The sequence below is a fragment of the Trichoplusia ni genome, chromosome 5 (assembly GCF_003590095.1).
Source record: "Trichoplusia ni isolate ovarian cell line Hi5 chromosome 5, tn1, whole genome shotgun sequence".
Lineage (NCBI taxonomy): Eukaryota > Metazoa > Arthropoda > Insecta > Lepidoptera > Noctuidae > Trichoplusia > Trichoplusia ni.
In genome coordinates, this window is record NC_039482.1 from 5228680 (window position 1) to 5249360 (window position 20681).

Consider the following 20681-nt stretch of genomic DNA (forward strand, 5'->3'; position numbering starts at 1 on the left):
AATGGTACATCACTTTGGTGTCCACACCTGCGAGAATCCGTAATGAGTAGCAAATCAAGCGATATTTCCTACCGCGCCTATGTTTAGCCTTAAGGATGTACACTATTATGGGTGGATACAGCCGGTCTAACGTGCTGCCATGTGCAGTGCATGGGTTAATTAAACCTTTTTTTAGATGGCAAGATCCTCATCTTGTATGTTAACAAGAAAAAAGTCTGATTAACCAGTCGCTAAGTATCAATTTTATAGTCTGAAATTAAAATAACTAGGAATGTCTCAGAAGAGTTTTGCCGAATTATAACCAATGTTCGTTATCCAGAGATATATTATGTAATTTCTCGTCCTTCTTTATTATATCTACGATTAAGCCTTTGGGGTTGTTTAATGACTAACGCGAAATAATATATGAAATTAACAAATCAATTTGAGTAAAGTATTGACAAAATAATACATTGTTTTATTCTTTAATAATATAATTATTAAGTTTATAAATGACAGTGAAATTATGGACGTTTTAGTGTTTCTTAACTTCACATCCATTAAACACCAAAAATCTCGAAAAAATGCAAAATCAAAATCCATATTTTCAAATAAATTAGTAAGCCTAGTAGCTCAGTATCACTTTTTTATGCCAAACTACATTTCCGCCTATCCTATATCGCTTCCTAAGGTACTCTACCAACATTCTAGATAAGATCTATTCTAAAAGCTGCCATTGAACAGCCTTATTGCTGCGAAGGCAATTAATATTTCCTGTCACATGTACAAACATTTCTAGCCATATCCGTAGATAGCAATTACATATTTCAAAATGGTGATTGTTAGGGCAAAGTATTTTTGTTTATACAAGAATTACTGACAATGTAACTAAACGTATACTATCAAGTTGAGTTTAAAACTGAATGATCCCAAAATGTAAGGTTTCGATGTGATAATTATTTTCTCTATAGTGTTTGTGCTAAGGACTCAGTATTTTTAAGTTAAATATTTTATTTTTTTAAGGATTTTTTATCTTTTGTAATAAGATCTCTATGTCTCGTGTCCAAAGCGCACTTGACCAGTTTTAAAATGCATTTCATTCATACAATTTTTAATTAAATTAATTATTTTGCCTGTGTATTTAAAAAGACATAAAGAACGTTTCATTTAGACAACATAATTTTAAACATATTTTTTTTTCTTTCCAAAAAGAACAGTCTTTAACCACTGCAGGTTAAACCTTTGATCCTTAAAAACGTCTAAAGATTCGTCCCTTTGATAAAAACATCGTTTTGTAAAAGGCTTTTCGGTTACCCAAATAATTTTTATTTTAGTGTCGAAAATACCCACTTCGGGATATTGAACCCATAATAATGTTGTTTATTTCTTGCTTTAAATTATAATGTTTGAGTCCATCCCTTAATTTTGCATGCAAACCTGTTTATGGATATTTCTTGTAAATATTTTGAATCGTGACATAGTTCTATTTCTATTTAAAAAAAACGACTCCCGTATTATGGAATTGAATGCTGAAACGTCCTTATATCGTTTGGGTTTATCACAAGCAATACAGTTACATGCATAAAGACAATGCACATATAAGTATACAAATGCTTTTCCTAAACGGGGATCGAACCTGCGACATGTCGGGCAAAGTTTATCTTGCGTTGTTTAAACGGTCAACAATACAGTCTAATAAAATCTAAAATATTATTTATTCACCTCAGAAATCACAAAACTAGTTTGTCGAAAGGCTTTTTTATACATATAAAAATTAACACACTAACTCGAAAATTTTCGTGTAGAACGAAATCTACAACAGTCATGAAAAGTTTGGTAGGTAGTCAATAATACAATCTCAAGTAACTTTACCTACTAAACCAATATTCTTCGCACCATTTATAAACTTTTCTCTCTTGTCCGCAGTCACGATCCCCCTACTCAGCTTCGGCATGGTGCAAGGGTGGCTGTCTCCCATGATAACAGTGCTACAATCAGCTGAAGGACCCTCCCCGGAACCCTACACCGACTCCGATATCTCCTGGATGGCCTCCGTCACCTACATCACCGCTATCATCTTTGGAGCCCCCATGGGGTATCTAACAGATAGATTTGGAAGAAAAATTATGACTCTGGTGACGACGCTATCTTTAATTGTAAGTTGTTAAGTTTTTGGTATAAGAATAAGCTTTACTGTTTAATGCGCAGGAATCGCTGTTAATCTGAGGGCACGGCAGTGCCCCTGCCAAGTCTCGAGCAAAACGGGCACGGCCGTACCATCTTTTCTCGAAGCGATTCGCGGCTGTTTCGCCCCCCCTGTATCTTCGACGTGGACAAAGCTAGCTTTCCGGGGAATAATAGTAGGCATTAGAACAAGCTTAAGTTCGAAATTACATGCCAATTGAATTAATGGTTTAGGAGTTACGGTCGATCAAAGTTAATAAATAGTTACACCATTTTGTCACTCACTGACTCACTGACTCACTGACAGATCATCAAAAATCTAAGGTACTTCTAGCAGACTTAGAAACTTCAAATTTTGCACCAAGATAGGTCCTTAGCCACATATAAAGGAAAAATTATAAAAACATTAAAAAATAATATGCCATAGAAAACAATTTTATATTTGCGGTTTGGCAAGAACATTATGTATGGATTTTGACTGCATTGTTAACTTTGTTCGTTGTTTAAGTATCTATTCAATTGGATGAATACATACATAGAATAGAAAAGAATAATATAAATGTAATACACAGACTATCATTAATACAAATTAATACATAAAATTCATAATTCATTAAATTAATAAAGCTAAAACTCCATTGTATTGCGATAAATATTGTATGCGCGCTCGATAGATGGCGTTGTACGTGTCTGAATCGCGCTATGGTTTCGTTACAAAGCGCAGTCTAAGTAGTACTTCAGAATAATTCGATAATTTTCATTTGATAGCGCCACCTGTCTATGAAAAACCATTTCGAAACTAAAAAATATTGTAGTGATAATTGATATTCGGAGAACTTTACGTGTTATTTAGTTTAGTTTAGCTATAGTTTGTAAGTTAGTAGATATATATATGCATATATATATAAGTTTAAGCTTGTTTACATTAAAAGTAACGAAGTCTCAGAGAAGAAACAAAAGAGATAGAGATAGAGAATGGGTTCTAAGCAAAGCAGTAGCTGAAGTCCTAGAAATTATGACACCTAAAAGTAAGTCACTATAATTATAATATAAAGAAAACTATTGATACAATTACTAAATGCTGATTTATAACTACAAAATATTTTGAATAGGACTTGGCTTCTATGAGATCTCAAAACTTTTTACGATGGAAAGACTGCATCGAGAGACTTGGCATTTTTTTACATTTAATGTTTTTGGTGGGATTGTTTTTTTTCTGCGTATCCCACTGCTAGGCAAAACCCTCCCCCTTTCTCTTCCAGACCTCTTTATCTTGCGATTTTTGGCCACGTGCGACTATTTTTGCAGTTAATAAATTACACCTACTCTATATAAATATAATAATATACTGCTACTCAGAACAAGCATTCGAGGATCACACCAATTTTTGACTTAGACGGGGATTGAACCCGCTATGCGTTGCGCTTAGTTGGTTTGGTGAGATGATTGTTTGGAGAGCTCCACCCCTCGAATATCCGCGTAGCCAAGTCTTTTTTTTTCTTCCTATCATTTTTGCTCATTCTCTTCTCATCTTTGGTCTTCCTCTATCACCTAATTCGCGATATAAAAAGACATGACGAATACTCCAAAATCGTCCACAAACCATCACAAATTAGTAATTACTAAAACATTAAATGCAGCCAGTTCAATCATAAAAGCACTTTCATTAATTTGCGCTGATAAGAGAAATAAATATGATTAACGATGAACAACAGTTCGCAGCTAGCCTGCCGGTTGAATTGTTAATAATCAGTAATCTGAAATTAAATGCGTTATGTGTGACCAATCTAGCGTGAACTGTTAGATTTTAAATTAGAACTAATTTCTATGACATCCAAGTTGGAATGAATGCGATACGAATGATCGGAATTTATTTCTTGTGAACTTTAATGAGTTTGTATTTTTTTTCTCCAACTAGTGATGATAAAAGAAATGTAATTTAGGCGTATTTTTGGAACCCTAATTATTGCTGAAAAGGTTTTTTTTTCGGGTTTGCACGAATTCGAGTATGATAAGAAAAGTAACATTAAAATAGAAAACACCTAACAGAGAACACCCAATACAAACCAATGTTTACAAATAACAAGTCCAAAAGAGAAAAACAAAAAACCGCGGAGTCGCAACCGGAGCAACGACATTCGAAACATTAGATACAAAGTGCAAAACCTGGTCCGTTGAGGTCAGAATTTTATTAAAAAACCGGAAACTCATCTTGTGCACGAACTGGTTCTGCTGTGTCGTGAACGTTACGGGGTGGCACCGCCGCTATATTGTTCTGTTTTCTTCTTTTGAATGCTTTTCTCTAATTTTGTTGGAGAACTTCAATATTAAGTGGTTTGTCTGTAGAAGAATGATGTTATTTGGGTGTGGTTAAAATGTGACAGAAATAGATTTAATTTGGTCAAAACCTGTAAAGAAAATTGTTCTTTATCTTCGGAACAGGATGCTGGACGCTTTTTTCATATCACCACCTCTTAAATTAATATTAGCGCAGCTGTGGAAGTTTGGCTGCGTACTATACTTCCAACATATCCCCGTGCTACGCACTCGACGTGGGTTGATGTCATTAACGCTTCACCTAAAACAAAGGCGTACGTTAGTACGTACCTATGCCTAGTGCTTGCCTATCTCCAGTTGTACTAAAGCACTCTTCTGAACAATAAGATAATGTAAACCAGTCATTATGAAGGTACCGACGCATTTTAACAACTGAAAAACAAATTGATGGCTTGTGAAGTTTCTAGAAAATCTTTATTCGACAGCTCAGGCAGGATCATAACAAAACAATTAAATTGAGAATTAATTATTTAATGCGCATTTTGGGAACTCCGAGAACCAAGTATAAATGCTAATTTTGAATTTGTTTTTGGTGATTTTTGTGCAAAATGTTTTATTTGAGTACAAGATTTCCTTATTCCCTATCATCAGATCATGAATTCGTGTTTAAAAATTATTTATCCACCGCGATTGTCCGCGTGTTGTAGTTGCCTAATTTTCTTGAAACTCTTTCTTCTACTACATAATCTAATTCCTGTTCAAATTTGTTTAGACTTTTTGGAGATGACAGAAAGTTGGTTGAGATACGTCAATTTCATCCGTTCTTAAAGTTTAGAAAGTAAACATTAACCCTATTTATAGATCGCTTTGGACAAGAGCCAGTATGCAAAAACACTCTAGGAATATAAACAAATATTTTGCAAGTGGACGTTAAGTAAGACAATTGTAACATCGATTATTGTAACATCTAACGTTGCCCAAAGAGCCAGACTTGTTGCGGATTCGATCCAGGCACAGAACAAGTATTTAGTCATAATATAAATGAAATCAATATTTGTGAGATCCCCGCGACAGAAGGATTAAATTCTACACTGCAACAGTCGATTAAATAAAGTTAGGGAAAAGGCTATTTTGATGAAGTGACTTAAAAGTTTATTTCACTTTAAAGTCTACGTCATTAGAATCCTATTCCTCTCTTAATCGTTCAATGCTCATTCAATTCAGGTACATCAGAATCATCCACATCTCCGTGTTTTTTGCGTCTGCTGTCGTAATTACACGTATTATTTTATGTATGTGTTACAATGCCTGTTTTATTACTAACTATTTTAATAACAATATTCCTAACGTGAGAAATACAAAGTCTGCAAACAACGAATGTGTTATTATATCCGTATTAACTGCTTATTATTGTGCTATAAATATTAAAATGTTCGTGTTATTGTGAATGAATAAAGTTTATGTAGAATATTATATTCTCTATCAATATTCTTTCCCTGAAGATGTTTTCTCAATGGCTGGTGGGCTAGTATAGTTTCAATGAATTGTGAAGGGTTCTGAAAGTAATATTGTTCAACTTGTGAAAGCGAGATGGGAAATCACCTTGTATTGTGCTATCTCGTTTCTAAAACTGTAGGTATATTGTTATAAATATGACGACAGTTATTGCCAAACTAATTTGACCTTGTATCTTGGGGGCTTGAGTGGTGGAAGGTTCTTTAAGAATATTTCTTAGCTGATTAAAGTATTCAGTGAGATAGTAAGTACAATTAAAACTAAACTCTTAAGTTAATTAAGTCAACAAAATGAACTCATTTAAATGTTTACCACGGAACCTAAGTTCAAACCTACCTCAATGTTATTTATATACTCAAAGCCGAAAAAGTATTACACAATTTGATTCAGCAGTTAACTCGGCAGTTATTTTAACAGAGGAAGTCATAAAGCTGACATTTATTGATTTTCAAACTTTTTAAAGATTTCCTCTGACGAAAGTATACTTATACATCTCTCAAAAATACGTCAAAAAGGGATGGACTAGAATCATCATTTAAATCCCGTGAAAAAGACCACTGTAGGTTTAGCCGGGTGACTCGTACAATCAAAATAAAAGGAATATTAAAAAAAAACGTCTATACAGTTTTGTATTAAATCGAAATTTTAGGAACTTGATAAGGCCTACAAGAAAACAGTTTCTTCTACGGTATAAGTAACTCCACAGATCTATTCTTTTAAGGTAATTTAACTTCCTTTGACACCCAACATAAAAGTAATGACTCGATCGAAGTCTATAAACTTTTTATTGCTTATACAACAATCTGCTTTGTACTGTTATTTTTTGCACTCATTATTCAATATTTTTTATTCTCTTGTGGAGACGGCGGCATGTTAAGTAAAGCATCAAATACTTGAATACTCATTTTGTTTTATTCCTATTTTTTTACTCTGCATCTTTTGTTGTTTTTCATGAATTCTTCAATTCTATTATTCTCTATAGGAAAGTTCGCTTCTAGAAAGATCTTTACACTTACTTCAGGTCAATGAATTGTCATTATATCATTTTTAATTGCCATAATTAACACAAATTCTTGCCTGGTCAAACATAAGGTCATGAGAAAATAAGACAATTGATGCAAAACTATTCTATTTCTTTGAAAACTATGAATAACTATTCAGTTATTGCCCGCGGGTGTGCCCCCTACAAAGATCACACAGGAACATAAAATTTGGATAAAAACGATCTATATTATTTATCGTTTACATCTATATCATACCTTATGTATTAATATGAGTATGAAAAACGGCCTATTTGAAATAAAAACTTTTTGATTTTGAATCACATTTTGACAAGTTTTACTACTGTGAACAATATTTTATTACCTACTTTTATTAATGTGTGTGAAGTCATCTCAAAACTAAGATCTGCATGAAATCCGGCATTTACCTCAATAATCTGTTTTAATGGCAAACACACACCTTTTTGCCTCGTTAAATCCCAATTTTGTTTTTCCGATCTAAAATCCAGAAACGGAATTTTTGAGCTTAGTCGATCGAAGGCTTCATACAGATCTAAATCCGGAAGACAATTACAATTTCTTACTAAATAGGGACCAATAGGTATTATGGTGTGTACAATGGAGATTCTATTTGTAATAGTTGGAGCATGAAGTAGTTTTAACAAGAAAGAGTATTGAACTTGGATGATTTCCTTCCTGGCATCTTGCTTCCGTTGTTCCCTTCTTCTTTTGTTATTGTTTTCTTCTTCTATTATGGTTTTTTAATTGTTTTCCTGGTGTTTTAGGTTTCATTTTCAACGTTACCTTCGGAAACGAGAAATTCGAAATAAGTGATTGCTTGTTCATCGTTCTCGATCGCTTCTTTAACTAGTGGTTTTTAATTTGATAGAGTTTATCTTCTTGAGCCTAACTAGGAAACCAATTATTTGAATGAATGAATGCGTATCTACCTATATTATTTAATGTTTCTATGAACTTGCAATTTAAGGTACTGAAAAACCATGAAGGAAAACCTCGTGAATAAACCGGTATTCCAAATGTTTTATTAATCTGAAATCAAAGAAAGGGTCAAACTTTCTTTATATAGGAAGAGACCTGTGCTTAGAGGCAGTGACACGTATATAGGCTGGTAAACATTATTTAAGAAAAAGTGACATAGGATATATTTAATCGCCCTATAACCAAGAAATACCGACGCGGATGATATTACAGTACGTGGCGGTACTATGAATTAAAAGATTCAAGAATTAATTTTATTATTTTTAATTTTATTTGTCCCCAGGTCTATTGGCAGATCAAACTATTCTGCCTCGAGCCCTGGGCGTTGATCCTAGCCCGGGCGGTTGCCGGCATACCCTGCTCATCCTGCTACATAGTTCTGCCCATCTACCTCAAGGAAATAAGCGACATCGACCTTCGGGGAGCCTTAGGATCTCTTCTCATTTTAAACAGGTAATTCTTTCTCTTTGTTAATCGATGGTAACTACAACCTTATCAAATTTGATGCGTCCAGTATTTTGGTACAATAATTGCAGCATCGTTGGGGAGGTTTAACGTCTAGGCGGACTCTTTGGGCACTTCAGAGAATGCGACATCGTCCTTTCATCGATTAGAAATGTTGCTTGGTTATTCAGGTAATTAATACATTTGCATACTGGTTGTGTTACATAAGAGAATGCATTTGTTGCAGTGTTTATTTATATCTTTTGTATGAATAGTGTATGATCTGATTTAATTGTCTTCCGATCTTGACTTTCAAGATTGAAGTAATTCAGAAGAGTTTGAGACGTGGCTTTTACTCTAATTTGTATCCAGTTTATTTGAGGTTTATAAATTGTTTTCTTTTTTTTAACTCTATACGCACCGTTATAATTTTTTATAGCCTAACATATTTAAAAACAAATTTCTGATATCCGTCTTTTCAAAAGTGACAGAAGTAAATGCATAACCTATTGTCAGACATTTCCCACTTATGAAAAACTTATACCACATTATAATCCTTATTTATTTATTTATATACGTGTAATTATGGTAGGTACATAAGTCTTTACATACCTTAATAAAAATCCTGCCTAACAATATGTAAAAAGCTTCAAAAGTTTAATTCCCTCTGACAGAATACATAATCAACCTAAGAAAACAGATTTATCCAATATTTAATTCTTCTTTTTTTTTATAATAACTATCGTGAGACTGATTCATTATTAAATGATGTAACGGTTTACTCACGCGTATTTATAGGGGTAGCCCGACTAGTTTCGGACCCAACCGGAGTCCTTAATCATGAGCAGACGCGGCGGGATCGCGAGTCGAAAATTTAATTCTTTTGATCAGAAAAATCAAAAAGCATAGTCGATAGGAATTCACGATGCGATAACTTAGTGATAAAAGGAAAATTTATGGACTGCATATTAATTCATATTACTTAATTATGTTGCAGTCATTGTTACTGGTTCTCAAGGTTGACTGTTATGTCATCTTTGTTTGTTAGATCTTCGAGCGATTATGTAAGGAAAAAATGGGAACCTTATGACGAAAATTGATTGTCCGGGCCATTGACATGTCCCAACAAACTTGACGTCATATCCCATACATGTCAAGTTTGTCTTGTCATTTTTTCTCAGGGCAGTTAGGATGATTTGATCAAGCTCAGAAAAGTGTCGTGAAAAAGGGAACGCCGAACGCATTGTCTTTTTTGGTTAATAATACATTAATCAATCTCTTCCTGATTGCATACCAAGCTGGAAGTAAGGAGATGGACAGATAATTATTCGCAATTTAGTTATCACGGAAATTGTTACGTCTAAAAGCATAATACATAAAGTTCAGAAATAAAACAAACCTGATGCTTTATGTCAACGATCACAGCAGTCTTTAAGTACCTAACTCAATTATTATACATGATAATGGCGTCTCACTGGCGCCTCTTGATTGCCTTGATCAAGCTTTAACCCCTAACCATCATTATATTTAATTACCTTAAAATCTAGACTCTAGAAATCAAAACATGTTTTGAGAGAACCGTTTCGTACGAATCCGGTAATGTTTAATTTATTCTTTGACAAATACTAATGCATTATGATTGTCTGCGGTGATTTGAAACCGTTAGAGTCCTGGGATCGGCACTGACTAGATATTCATGCGACCTTGAATAGTAATTTCACTATTATAGAATTTCTTTACGGAACGGTACATTTGATGCCAAAGGCTGGACACACTTTCGCCAAAATCGCGCAGTGGTCTCGCGACTTTGGCTAATGGTTTTTGTCTAGAAGCGACAAAATTCAAATTAATACCACAGGAAAAGGAACAGTCTTCTGTCTAATTCCACTGATGAATTTAATTTTCCTTTTTTCATACTGCAAAGAGACGTCTGTACCTACATTCGGTACAGGCATAGCCCCGACACCTGGTGGATGGTTGCAAGGTTGACAGCCCAGGGTTTTCCCCGAGGCATCGTTGCTCATAAAGGCTGATGCTCCCGTAGAAACATCAACTTTAATACGCACTAAACATAATTCAACTTTGTAAGTGCTCACCTAGATATTAGAAGATTCTAGGGTTGTCAAATGACAAAAAAGATTGCTTTCTTTACTTTTATCGTTCATCTTACGACGAAAGTCCAAATGGCTACTGTAAACACATATAATTCGCTCAAATTATGATAATACTACGTATTCATTAGGTATATAGTATAATATTGTGTGTGTGTGTGATCTCGGTGGTTTTTGGTTACCCATAAAAATAATGTAATTTATAAGTTACTTTCAAGTCAAGTACGATCTCGCAAAACTTAGGTTTCGCGCAAATTACTCTTTAAATATGTTTTTTATTTTCATTATTATCGAAATATGTACATATCATCTTTAAAAATTTGAACTGTCTAGCCATCATGATTCCTTCAGAGATATTCGGCCTAGTGACAGACGGATGGAAAGAACTGTGTTGAGTTATTTCTCTCTCGGAGTAAAAAAATACTATTCTTTCTACATTATAAATAAACAAATAATTCATATAAATGTAGATATGAATACCAAAACCAAATATACATAAAAATTATAAAAAATATTTCCCTATATAATTATTAATTATAAAACTGAAAATGTTATTAATAGCCCCCTCCAAATGCTTATTTTTGTTATGCCTGACAGGGCCCACAATGCTCCAAAACTAATGTGTAGCAATAGCAATATAACTAGTGGAATGCAATAAACGTATTGAGTACACTTCACTTTTAAAAGAATTCATTAATTATTAAATTATTAAACTTTGTCAGCTCAGCCCTATAACATGGCCTGATAGCCGGCCAATGCCAAGGAATTAGTAGTCACCGGTAATTACAAGAAGCATTAGCAATTTGTTGGACACTGATACTGACTGAAGGGACAGGATATTTTTAGATGTAGTCTGCATTCGCCATCTTGTACAGCCGAGAGGAAAATTATTCAATGAGGAAAAAGTTTACCAATATTGTAAATTATCGATCAAGATGTAATCTCACAAGAATCTCTTAATATTGACAAAGGATATTGTTTTGTTTTTGATGAGGAAATATATAAAGGTAGTTTGATTCTCAAAAACGCCGCGTCAGCTCATGATTAAGGACTCCGGTTGGGTCCGAAACTAGACGGGCAATCCTGACGAATACGGGCAAAGCGTGACTTTGTTTTCTCTCTGGCTCATGTAGCACTGATACGACTAGAATGTTTAGGCCTCTAATTCACGTTAAATAAGTTTTTATCACAAAACAAAACATTCTAAAAATGGCCTCATAGTAGGTAATAGTACTATGAGGCCATTTTTAATGATAACGAATAAAAACAATAAATTAAACTTCGACAGTTGCTCATGCTCAAAAATATGCTTACACTTTTGTACGCGACACTACAAGTACATTATTAACTTGACTTGAATCCTGTTAATCAGTCGTATAATACGGTCGTTATCGTAATACAGACAGGTAGAAAAAATAAACATTAATAATAATAGCTACCTGCACAGTTCAACGATCAGACTTGACCACATTGTTGCATTACGTAATGAACGACCTCTCCGAGTTGCTTTTAGAATAATCATTAGATCGTGGACTTAGAGAGATACGAGATAATTTTGTTGTATTTGTATATTTTGTTTATATACCATCGATTGTAGATAAACAAGCAATATTAATTTCGAAATTTTAACGATGATAATCGTTCGACGACACTGATCGCTCCGTACAAATAGGCTAAAAAAGAAACCAAAACGTTTTTGACATCCAACAGAAAACACCCACCGGTAGCGAAAACATTTTGTTCCTTTTTTCTGTCTTTTGAAAGTTGATCCTTAAATGTATATTATCCTGACAATTAATGTTATTATATATTTTTTTTAACGACTGGGTAAAGATTTAATATCTAAATGCGGGACTGTTGTGGGGGATTTTACAAGCATTCAAGTCACATACAAATACACCCAAACTACAATGCTTGTTCTAAGCAAGCTTGTCGTGATGACGTATAATACCAGTTAAAATTGTGTTGGCCATAAATAAGCTGTCGCTTAGCATAAAATAGGGTGTTCAATTAAATCTAGTGAAGAAGCCAACTACTTCATGGTTTTGGCAGTAAGCTAGAAAAAAGAGATGACCTCTTTACACATATTCCAGCCCCAAAGTGGCGTAGAAAATGCGTGAGCGAGCCCTTGACTCTGAAGAGTGTTTTTAGCCGTCGAGAATCTGACATATCTCCGCGCCGCGCCCTCGGCTCGGGTTGAAACATCAAATAACAAAAACTACTGTATAGAAATAGCTCTAATCATAAATTGTTGTTTCCAGAAACATTGGCTACCTAACGAGCTACATATGCGCAGACCTCCTGGATGTGAACACAGTCCTGTGGCTGGGTCTGTTGGTGCCGACCGTCATCTTCTTCATATTCCTGGCGATGCCCGAGACTCCTGAATACCTGGTGAAACAGGGGAAAGTTGATGTGAGCAAATTAAACTTTTAATGTAGACATTTTTTTGGACTGGACAAAGGTCTTTTGTGGGCTCCGCATGTTTTGTCCTTAGTCTCTGAAACTTAAAACTTTACATTATATTAATTTGAAAGTGTCTTTGAAAGCCATTTCGGTCATGTCTTATTTCTCATATGGTATTAAGCAGCTTAATACCACTTAAAATGACTTTTTAATTTGCTAAACTTTATCCTGACGTATTTTATTCACTACGCATTTAACTTCTTTATATAGCTTTTATATATTTCTGCCCTCAAAAATCAACTATTTGCGGTGTGTAGTATAGTCTACTTCACCAGTCAAATTATCTAATTCAATAGATTTCGGTGCTGGACTGTCATGGACAGGAAACTTATACTCTCGTCCGCACATATAGCTAGCCTGTGTTGATATTTGCCGATATCATCAGAATTCGGTCAAGAGAACATCACTTCTATAAATAGATAAACATACAAGATACGTACACTTAATCATAGGGTGAGTCCACTCTCACGAAACTGGTTTTGCACTCTCTTCAATTTATCTTGTCTGGGAAGTAATGTCCAGCATTTGTATTTTTACGACAGATACCGTAGTCCAATAGAGATTATTTATAAATTATGTATTTAGATCAGAGCGTAGAAAACGGCAAAAAACCCATAGAATGAAATGCAATAATGAGGATAATGAAAAAGTAAAACTATACTTAGATATATCAAATTACTGGCACTTTCTTAATTTATATACAATGTAGCTATTTTTTTTACATTTTCAAATATTTCCTGTAACAATTACAATTTGTATAATAATACCAGCCTATTTACGTCCTACCACTGGGCGCAGGCCTCATCCCGTCGAAATATTGATCATCACGTTGTGGGGTGGCGATTTCAGATTCAAATATTTGGGATGAGGATTCCCCACGATGTTTTTCTTCACCGTTTATTAGTGGTATCTTATAATATTAAGAAAGTACATAATATACTTTTAAACCCTCATTTACCCAAAACCCTCATATTTGGGATCGAATCAGCACTTCATATACATACTTTACGCAAAATATGTATAATTACGGACAGAATAGCTAATAGCTTCGAAGTATTTTAACTGTGAATAACAATAAAATCTATTCCTATCAAGGCCATAGACATATACATCTAATAATAGGTACATTCACTTAAGTATAATAATTCTTAGGTATATCGGAAAAGCTCATCGCAATTCTATTTGTATTCATCGACTTCATTTCCGACCACATAGCTATTGGTCATCCTATGTTAATTTAATAAATACTATGTAAACAAGTGTGATATACGATAATTTTCTCGAAGGAAAAACTCTTTATTTATTTAGCCTGTAATAAACTTATGATCTAAGGCCCTTCATACTCATCATCAGCGTAGTAGTTTCTCAAATATGTTGGTTTCGGCTACGGACGGACGCAGCTAAGTAAGAGTGTTTTACAAGGAGCGACTGCCTATCTCATCTCCTCAACCTGGGCAACACGAGAACCCTTTGTCTGACTGTTTGTCTCTAGACTCAGACTCAGATCCAAACATAGCTCGTGGAAGGATATCGGGAGTCAAACGCCTCAACACAGTTGGCCACATAAAAAACAAATGACAATTACTATCAGTCTTTCTTCTTTTAATCAGTCAAAACAAAAAAACTAAGTTCTTCTCATAAAAATATAAACATGTTTATTTATTCCAATACTAGTATTATAGTTTCCGAGATTAGTGGGTAGAAATGAATAAACTTGTGCTTTATTATATTAGTACTAGTTGTCCCAGCAAACGTTGTTTTGCCACAGTACAAAAAAAATACATGAATGAAAAAGAAAGATGATGAAAAATAGATGTTATCCGATTCTCAGACCTACCGTGTATACAAAATAGGTGGAGCCGTTTCGGAGTAGTTCAATTTCGTACATCGTGCCACAAGAATTTCATGTATTAGATTTATATATTGACTTCTATGTTGTTAGGAAGCTAAGACGGTGCTGGCGTGGCTGCGAGGCGTCAACGTGATGGACCGCGGCGTGGAGCAAGATATCGAGAGCATCGTCAGGGTGGACAAGCAGACTCAAGCTGACTCCAAGTCCGTCTGGAAGATTGTTGGTAAGTATACTATAGTATAATAAAATGCTATTCATAACACTATAGGTATAGTACTAAGAATATTTATGATGCAAATATACGGAATGGGTGAAAACAGTGAAAAGTAGCCAATTTTTGTCTAAAAACCGGTTTTAAAGCAGTTTTAAAAATACTTTTGTTAACTTTAACTTTATAATAGAAAACCTATAAACCCAGGATGTGTATGTTAAACATGACCCCAGCGAGCAAAACATCTGCTAAGAGAAAGATCCGCTTAGAATTTATTTCCAAAAAAATTCGAGATTTTTAGTTCAGATTTCATGTAGCAAGTATTCGCCTTACCTTTATACTCACACAATTTGTCCATTACTCCCCAGTACAAGACAAGCCGACCTTCAAAGCCTTCATTATAACCACCATCATCAAGATCACGCAGCAGTTCGATGGCTACCTCATAGTGCTTATCTACGCCGGCTCCGTCTTCGACAGAGCTTCTGAGTCCATCACCCTCAAGCTCAGCTCCAATAAACAGGTCATCCTGATCGGAGTAGTCCAACTCCTCGGCTCTATACTAGCGACCTGCATTGTGGAGAAGACTGGCAGAAAGGTATGTTTGTTTGCCTACCCTTAAATAAAGTATGTTTGTCCAAATTAAAAACGATAGCTTCTTTGTATATGAATATATTATTATTCTTTTGATTCTTATCAATCGTAGTTCTCGAAATCTAAAGGTATTATTTAAGTTATCCAAAAAGACATGCTGTAATGATTATAATATTTCAGTACTTTTGACTGCACGGATATGCGAGTAGTCGAGGGTACTACGCAACCCTTTACAAGAGACAGGACAAGTTGGATACCCACGAGTTATCCACAAATGCTTGTCCTGAGCCTAGATGTATTTGTGCAAGTGACTTGAATGTTTGTGAAAACCAAATAAAATCCCGTATTACCAAAGACGGTTCTAAACCAATATGAAAAAAACAATTTTGGATAAGGCTTATAACTTCTTCACCCCTTACGCTTGAATAAAATACACAAAGAAGCACTCAAATTATATCATCCCTTATTCATCGACATAGCTCAACATTTTTCCTTATACTCCATTTTATTATATTCCAGCTCCTCCTAGTAACAACATCATTTGCCGTTGGTGTGGGCATGGTGATCCTATCAGCGTGGTTCTACGTGACGTCATCAGGTATCTGGCTGCCGGGCTGGCTGCCGGTCCTGGCTATGTGTCTCTGCATCTTCGCTGATGCCGCCGGCTTCCAGCCTATATCGTACATCATTATCACGGATTTGTTTACTTTCCAGGTTAGTAGTCAGGTTTAATATTTGTTTAGGGTTAATTAAGTGATGTTGCGGAAAACTAGTGACAAAATAAAAAAAAAACGTATACGGCTTCGTGAACGAGTATTTTATTGCAGAATTTTGGGTACGGTTTACAGCAAAAGTGAGCAAACTGTTGCCCTTACATCATGCTGTATTTGTCACTGTCAAGACGAATTTTGAGACAGATAAACATTTTAGATAATCACTTTGTCTTACCTAAAGGTCATTCTTGAATACAGCCGTTATCGTAGCAACGTTGAATAAGATTTAAAGTATTCAATAGGTACTTACAAAACTCAGTCTATTGTTCATTTTCTAGGAAGTCCTCAAGAACAAAAACTTTGTTGATCAGTCACTTGTCGTTTTAAGTTTGTTAAGACATTATCCGTAGAACTGATTGATATCACCAATATATCAAAAAGGACGAATCAAGAAATTCCCTCAAGCAAGCAATGAACTAGCAAACCAAACTTAAAAGTTTAAGAAATGATTTCAAGCATCAAAATCAAAATCAACGAACTTAAGCTTAACCAAACTTAACTAAATCCGTTTATTTTCCAGATGAGAGGCACAGTATCAGCTTTCGCGAACGTCTGCGCGAAAATGAGCAATTTCGTCCAAACGAAATGGTTCACTGTCCTCTGTACTATCATCGGCATCCATTGGACCTTCTTATTCTTCGCCATCGTTTGCTTCGTAGCCTGCTTCTACACAGTCATATACTTTCCTGAGACTAGAAAGAAGACTATTGACGAAATATACTCCAAGTTATCAGGTAAGGTCAAGAAGGATGACACCAGGATTGATTCTACTCCGTAGTTTTTTGTGGTCTGTAGATACAGTCAAGTTTCTTAGTCCTTTAATGGACTTTTATTGATCTGAGGTGGGTCGAATACTTAAGGAAGTATTGATTCATCTTTCTCTGGTTCACCTCGAAGTATTTGGACGCGTGGAACTTCTATCTTCTTTTGATTAACCAAGTATCTGTATTAAGGCAATTAGTAAATTCTACTGAACCCCTTGGCACTATTTTGCATGTCATATCCAGTCCTTGTATTATTATTGCTTGGTTTAAAACAACAATGATCAGTGAAGGAGTTACACGTTTTCAAAATCATTTGAGGATCTCACTTCTATTTTCTGTAGATCAGAATAAATAATTATTTAAATAATTTTTCGACGAACTCAATTGAATATAGGAACATTTTTATTCACAGCTATCTGTGATTTTTATTACATTCTATTTCGTCCATTTCTACCTATTTGTGATTCAGATTCCGTCCAATACGATTGTTACTCCGAAAATTCTGGCAAAAATTGTTCAGAATTTTGACTCCACGTTGTGATTTCCTGTAAAGTCAAGTTTTATTAATTGTATATACTTAAGTAGTGTTAGTGTACGGATGATCGTCTCTCTGTATTGTTTAGAGTATTTAGTGTCAGCGAGTGTCAGACATGTGTTTGTGCGAGTGCAGTCAGAATCAGATATTCGATCAGTGTCTTTTTAAATATTGTTGTTTACTTTACTCATCTGAAAATGTGACAGCATTAATAATGCAGCTTGATTCAAAATTTTCAAAGAAATCGACTTTCGCAGACTAATGCACAAATTTTCTACATCTTAAAAATAAGTATAGGTATTTATTTTAATTGACTTTTATGATCTATTCAGGTTGATTTGTCCAGTGTGTAGTATTGTGCGACTGTCTGTGTATACAGCTGGGTTATAAAAATTGGAAACCTTTGTCTTGTCAGATTTATAGCTGTCAATCGACGTAAATCAGTTGCCAGTAGGTCTGTATGTATGTCATACTGTTATTGCCACCTTAGTACTTCACTTAAGAAAGTGCCTTCCTTAAAGTCGTTAATTTGGTATCTTCGACAATTCATTCGAACTTGGAAAGTTTTGGGCTATCACTTATTTCGTATTTTGTCTTTCATAGTTAGTTATGTATAGGCATTACTGCTAACGTTAATTAATAGAAATATTTTTTTAGTTATTTCTGTAGACCTGATAATAGATTACCAGCTTAGCTAACTAGCACCCTATACATTACCAGCTCTTCACTGTGTGTAGTCCTATCACCGGATACTGAAAGGATGATAAACACAAAAAATATAAAATCACTATTCTGACAATAGTAATGTAGACAACAGTCTTGTGATTGGTTGTTTGGATTTTGGCAAACTATACACAATTGCGATTTACCAAAAAGTTTACAGGATCATTAAATTTGACACTAAAATAATATGAAATTGTTCAACCTTTCAGAATCGGGAGTTAGTGTGCTTAATATTGACACAAAATGCAATTTGTACTTAATGTCTGTACACGTAAAACAGTTTTTGTTTGTTTAAAATTATGCACTAGTGTTGTACTACCCCAATATTTGTTCTTGAATGTGTATTGCACTTGACTCGTTAAAAAATTATTAGACTTACACTATTTACTGTATTAATAGAAAATATAAAAATCTTTACAAATGTAACGAGATTGATGACATTATAAAAAAATATGGGTTACAATGACTTAATTTAGCATTTCTCTTCACTCCGTAACCAAAAAAAAAGTATGTAAAAATAATGTGTAAATTATTTTAAAACATGTCACTTTCCCCAAAGACAGATGACATTCCCATGAAGTAATCACTGAAATGTGTGGAGATGACTGGTCACTTTCATACATTTGCGGTTATAACTAGTGTCAATAGATGTCACTTACCTGGATGGGTTTAGTTCTGTGTTTTAAGAGAAACACAAGCTATTTGTTTTAAAAGCAGTTTTTTTATGAATATTATGACATAAAAATAATCTTTTGTACGACCAAGAGGAAAACATGACTCGCTTACCGTGAAATCTGATTTTTACTCGACAATAAATTTCTCTTTTCTTGTCCATACAGACAAATGGATTTAAAGAAGGAAATATTCTAAAAGAAGGTTTCACTTCTGCTGACTGTATTTTGAATGAAAATTGTGAATGAAACGTGTATTAATTATTTGTAATTTATGAGCCATAATAATGCATAATTATTAAATATTTATTATTGTTTAATGATGTAAATAACGTATTAATAAGTGAGTTAATTGTAAACGTATATTAAAATATAATCCTTAAAGGATCCTTAGTTTAAGAGAACGCCATTTGTGACTTGTAAGTGAGCAAAAATGTAATTAAATAACAAGAAATAAAAATAAAACAAAGCTATAAATAGCAATATCAAAACATTTATTATGGTCACCCTAAAATTAGTTCTTTAAATTACCGCTAGGGGCGCTACTGTCTATGAAATCTTTAACTCGGTACTTTATTTTGTCAAGAGATGGCGTTAGTCACATTAGCTGTAACACGACAGGCTTCCAAAAAGGACTCCTATGTGAATCTGCGTTTTGATAACGCAAGAATTATAAATTAAATTATAGATATGTGATAATGATAATAATTTTAATATTATGTAATGTAAGATGAAGACTTGTTATAAATAAACAATTACCAATTTAATGTTTGCACTTTTATTCTACTTTCTGGTTGGTAGGTACCACCGTATAAAGCCCAGCAGTGAGACGTATATAGGCTACATTACTTTCTAGGGTTCCGTACCAAATACCAATACTGGTAAAACGGTATCTTATTACTGAGGCTCCGGTCCGTCTGACTGTCCGTCAGTTCGATTTTTACCAGACTATATCCTATCCGTTCGCCACCTGTTAATTTGCCAAGTAAAATCTACCAACTCAATTATATTGACGTATAGATGCTCAGGCGTTCTTCACAATCGCCTCGAAGCTATACCTTGCTAATAGTAAAAAGTCAGGCGTTTACTAGAATGTGACATTACCGAGTATACATTTTCAGTTCACATTAAATACTTGAAAAGGTAGATGGAAATTAAACTTTCTAGTATTTTCTCATAGTCATTAGTTGCGTTAGTTTTCTAAAGTGCCCTTTCCATTGGCAAATTCTAGAAACAAACAATTAGAGTTATTTTACTAATTATTATTAGATACTAAAATATCATTTTTTATGTATAATTTGACCCCGACCCCAAAATGGCTGGGAAAAGGCTAGGCCAATGATGATGTTAAAAAATCCCACCTAACTTTATCAGTCCACCACGAAACACTCACCTGCCAAGCAAGACTGTGGCATCTCTCTTCCACCACTATTACAATATAACTTCAAGACCTATTAGTAGGCAATTTAGTAAGATATTTTGATTTCTTAGGTTGTAATGTAATGTTGGACATTGAAACGAAAATACTTTCGGTTCCCGATACTTGATTTTAGTTCCCGACGTTTCGACACCACCAGGTATC

The 20681-nt window shown here is 34.4% G+C and overlaps 1 protein-coding gene across 1 annotated transcript in view; it reads left to right on the forward strand.

Moving 5' to 3' along the window:
* Positions 1-19533, forward strand: part of LOC113494166 (facilitated trehalose transporter Tret1-like) — a 30778-nt gene extending 11245 nt beyond the window's left edge. Inside the window, exons 2-8 of the mRNA XM_026872368.1 lie at positions 1906-2135; positions 8239-8408; positions 12772-12925; positions 14919-15051; positions 15408-15637; positions 16153-16347; positions 16927-19533. Of these exons, the coding sequence (XP_026728169.1) occupies positions 1906-2135; positions 8239-8408; positions 12772-12925; positions 14919-15051; positions 15408-15637; positions 16153-16347; positions 16927-17184 (1370 nt within the window). The 3' untranslated portion in view covers positions 17185-19533. The remainder of the gene's footprint in view (positions 1-1905; positions 2136-8238; positions 8409-12771; positions 12926-14918; positions 15052-15407; positions 15638-16152; positions 16348-16926) is intronic.
* Positions 19534-20681: the final 1148 nt, after the last annotated feature.